Raw genomic sequence first — 4,356 nt, forward strand, 5'->3', positions numbered from 1 at the left:
TGAGGGAGTGCTGCACTGTCAGAGGGTCAGTACTGAGGGAGTGCTGCACTGTCGGAGGGTCAGTACTGAGGGAGCGCTGCACTGTCAGAGGGTCAGTACTGAGGGAGTGCTGCACTGTCAGAGGGTCAGTACTGAGGGAGCGCTGCACTGTCAGAGGGTCAGTACAGAGGGAGCGCAGCACTGTCAGAGGGTCAGTACTGAGGGAGTGTTGCACTGTCAGAGGGTCAGTACCGAGGGAGCGCTGCACTGTCAGAGGGTCAGTACTGAGGGAGCGCTGCATTGTCAGAGGGTCATTACTGAGGGAGCGCTGCACTGTCAGAGGGTCAGTACTGAGGGAGCGCTGCACTGTCAGAGGGTCAGTACTGAGGGAGTGTTTCACTGTCAGAGGGTCAGTACTGAGGGAGCCCGCTGCACTGTCAGAGGGTCCGTACTGAGGGAGTGCTGCACTGTCAGAGGGTCAGTACTGAGGGAGTGCTGTACTGTCAGAAGGTCAGTACCGAGGAAGTGCTGCACTGTCAGAGGGTCAGTACTGAGGGAGTGCTGTACTGTCAGAAGGTCAGTACTGAGGGAGCGCTGCACTGTCAGAGGGTCAGTACCGAGGGAGTGCTGCACTGTCAGAGGGTCAGTACTGAGGTGAGATGCTGAACTGTTCAGAGATAAATTGAATGTCCTGAGTTTCGAATTCCCCAGCTGATTGGTAACATTGAGGTCCTTTCTGCAGATGGAAGGCCCTGCTCGAGCCTTTTATTTGGCACGTTCCACAGACATGGAAAGGACATGGGGAACTCAAAGTTGGTTAGGGTGGGTGAGGATCTGTCATCCAAAAGTCTCCTGACCGTTTACTGCCTGTTATTGATATTGGAAGTTCTCTGACATCATGATCATAAGCATCTCACATCGCACTGCACCGATGGCAAGACATGAAAGCTTGATTTCATAACATTTTATGTTGTTGGTCCTTTTGGTCTTCATGACATTCTGAACCGTCAGTCCCTCCTGTCTGTAACAGCTTCTCATCACTCCTCACTTATCCCTCTAACACTGGGCCTCTCCTCAGTGCGCACTCTCTCTTGAACATCTCTTTCTCCGGTTTCTATTCACTGATGCCTCGTTCTCAGTGTAACCTAAGCTGAGACCTTGACCTCTGAATTTCTTCCCTTATTCCTCCTCAGGACCTCATTCTGGCTATAGAGAATCGGACGATGTGTCGAGCGGAGGGGATTAGCCTGTGTGATGGCGAGCGTCACTCAGTCAATCTCACCGTAACCGTTGAAGGCATCCTGTGGACTGTGGATGAAGTTGCTCACAGGAGCCACTTGACCAGCTCGGAACTGAGGAAGCAACTAGTCCTGTTGGATCAAGCCATGCAGGAAACAGTCAATACCACACTAGGAGGCATACCAGGTAACTTTAGTGCAGCTAAATAGAACCTGCTACCTATAGACACCAGGGGCTACATTCTCCCAACACTCCTGTTTCCAAAAGGGCTCACACACAAATGCACAGAAACACTGGATGGAGTGACACAGTCTCAGAAGAAAGGATTGGTCATTTCGGACTGAGTTAAGGAGATATTTCTTCACTCAAAAAGTTGTTAACCTTTGGGATATTCTAGCCCAGAGGATTGGGAATGCACAGCTATTGAGTATACTGAAAACTGAGATTGACAGACGTTTGGCTGTAAGGGAATGAAGAGATATAGACATGAGGTTGGTACATGGATTTGAGGTGGAAGATCAGCCATGAATTTATGGGATAGTGGTACAGACTGAATGAACTGAACAGCTTTTTCCAGTTTTTATGTTGATGAGCAGGAAAACTGAAAATCAGAATGCAGTATGATCCAAACCAGTTCCAGGCAATACCTCCCCTTTCACACAGGGTCCAAGATGAAACTTTGCAAATGATAATAGTTAACTCGCAGGAATCTCATCACTTTCAGAGCCTTAAACAACCTTCTTGACTTGAATGCACATTGCTTTGAAATTGACTTATTTTCTATTCATTCATGGATGTGGACATTGCAGACAAGACCCATTATCTATAGACATCCCCAGTTACCCATGAGGAGGTGGTGGTGAACCGTCTTCTTGAACTGGTACAGTCCCTGTGGTGCATGTGCATCCACAGCGCTGTTAAGGAACCAGTTTCTGAACTTTTCTGTACATTCCCAAAATGTAGGCATCACTGATTGGGCTAGCATTTATTGCTCATTCCTTAATGCCGTCGAGAAGGTGGTGATGAACTATCTTCAGTGCAGGTCTCGGGTCAGTTATACTCACAAGGCTATGAGGAAGGGAATTCCCCAGAATTTTGACACAAGTGAGGATATGGTGATATAGTCCCAAGTCAAAATAGCGAGTGGCTTTGCGGGGAACTTGCAGGCAGCGGCACTCCTATGCATCTACTATCTTTGATCTTCGAGATGGTAGAGACTGTAGGCTGTTAAAGAAGCTTTGGTGAGTTGCTACAGTGTATCTTGTTGATGGCACACACTGCATGTCAGTGGTGAAGGGACTGAACGTTCAAGGAGGTAAATATGGTGCCAATCAAATGGACTGCTTTGTTTGGAATGGTGTCACTCTTCTTGACTGTTATTGGAGCTGCATCCTTCCAGGCAAGTGGGAAGTATTTGATCACTCTCCTGTGTTGTGCTTTTCAGATAGTGAATAGTCTTTGTTTGGAGTCGCAGGAGATGAGTTACTTGCCACAGTATTCCCTGTTTCTGATCTGTTCTTGTAACCACAGTATTTAGTTCAGTTTTTGGCCAGTGGTATGTCCTAGGATGTTGCTGATGGAGAATTCAGTGATGGTAACATCACTGAACATTAGAGGGTGATGGTTCGATTCTCTGGCACTCTTGTAGTTTGTATATATATTGCTTGAAACTTATCAGCCCAAACCTGGATGTTGTCTATGTCTTGCTGTCAATGGACACTGACTGCATCAGTATCTGAGGAGTCTGAATGGTGCTGAACTTTGTGCAATCTTCAGCAAACATACTCACTCATGGTGGAGAGAAGCAGCTGAAGATGGTTGGGCCTTGGACACTACCCTGAGGAACTCCTGCACAGATGTCCTGGAGCTAAGATGGCTAAATTTCCAACAACCACAACCATCTGCCTTTATGTTGAAAATTACTCGAACCAGTAGAATACCTTTCCCCAAGTTCGCAATTTTGCTTGGGCTTCTTAATGCATTATCCAATCAGATTCTGCCTTAGTGTCAAGGGCAGTCATTCTAATGTCAAATCATGAATTCAACTACTTTGGGCCATGTTTGTACCGAAGCTGGTATTAAGGTCAGGAGCTGTGTGGGCCAGAACCCAAACTCAACATGGGTGTGTAGGTTATTGCTGAGTGAGTGTTGCTTGACAACACTGTCAACAACACGTTCCATCACTTTGCTGATGATGAGGAAGGTGCTAAGGCAGTAGTTGGCTGAATTGGATTTGTCCTGCTTTTTATGGACAGGATGTACTTGGGCAATTTTCCACGTTGTTGGGCAGATGTTGGTATTGTAGATGTACTGGAACAGTTTGGCTGGAGACATAACTCATTCAGGAGTACAAAATATCAATAGACTGAAAATTGTCTAGATTCAAGAGATAGCTGCCAGGATAATGGTGATCATCTTTCAAAATTCTAATAATTTGGCAGTGGTGCCTGCCGATTGGAAGGTTGCAAATATAACCCACTGTTTGAAAGGAGAGAGGGAGAGGAGAATAAAATAGAGTACAGACTTGTTAACCTGACATCAGAAGTAGGGAAAATATTAGAACCTCTTATTAAGGATGAGCTTACTGGATATTTTAAAAATTGTCTGATTGGTCAGTGTTTAATGTGAATTTATGAAAGGGCAATCATGTTCAACAACCTTGATAAAGTTTTTTGAGAGTCAATAGTGGGGAACCAATGGATGTGTTATGTTTGAATTTTCAGAATGCTTCGTCCCAAAGAGGAGAATAGTAAACAAATCAAAATGCATGGGATTATGTGTAATATGCTAGCATGGATTGGTTAACAAGCAGAAAGTAGGAAGTTGGAAGAAATGGATCATTTTCAATTGGCAAGTTATGACCAGTGAGGTACTGCAATGATCAGGTTCACAATATATAGCAATGATTTGGACATAGAAACCAATTGTAATATTTCCAAGTGGGAATGTGAATTATGAGGAGGAGGCAAATAGACTTTGGGGGTTTAAACAGACTGTGAGTAGGTAAGAGCATGGCAGATGGAATATAATGTGGATAAATGTGAGGTTACCTACATTGGTAGAGGGAAAGGAGGCGTGGAGTATTTCTCGTCTGGTGTGGAATTGGATAGTGAGATATGCAAAGGGATCTGGATGTCC

General features: G+C 45.2%; 1 protein-coding gene across 1 annotated transcript in view; it reads left to right on the plus strand.

Annotated features, from left to right (window-relative positions):
* Positions 1 to 4,356, plus strand: part of LOC109918807 (vitamin K-dependent protein S-like) — a 10,147-nt gene that overhangs the window by 4,867 nt on the left and 924 nt on the right. Inside the window, exon 4 of the mRNA XM_048598145.1 lies at positions 1,173 to 1,404. Within this exon, the coding sequence (XP_048454102.1) occupies positions 1,173 to 1,404 (232 nt within the window). The remainder of the gene's footprint in view (positions 1 to 1,172; positions 1,405 to 4,356) is intronic.

The sequence above is a fragment of the Rhincodon typus genome, chromosome 6 (assembly GCF_021869965.1).
Source record: "Rhincodon typus isolate 14 chromosome 6, sRhiTyp1.1, whole genome shotgun sequence".
Lineage (NCBI taxonomy): Eukaryota > Metazoa > Chordata > Chondrichthyes > Orectolobiformes > Rhincodontidae > Rhincodon > Rhincodon typus.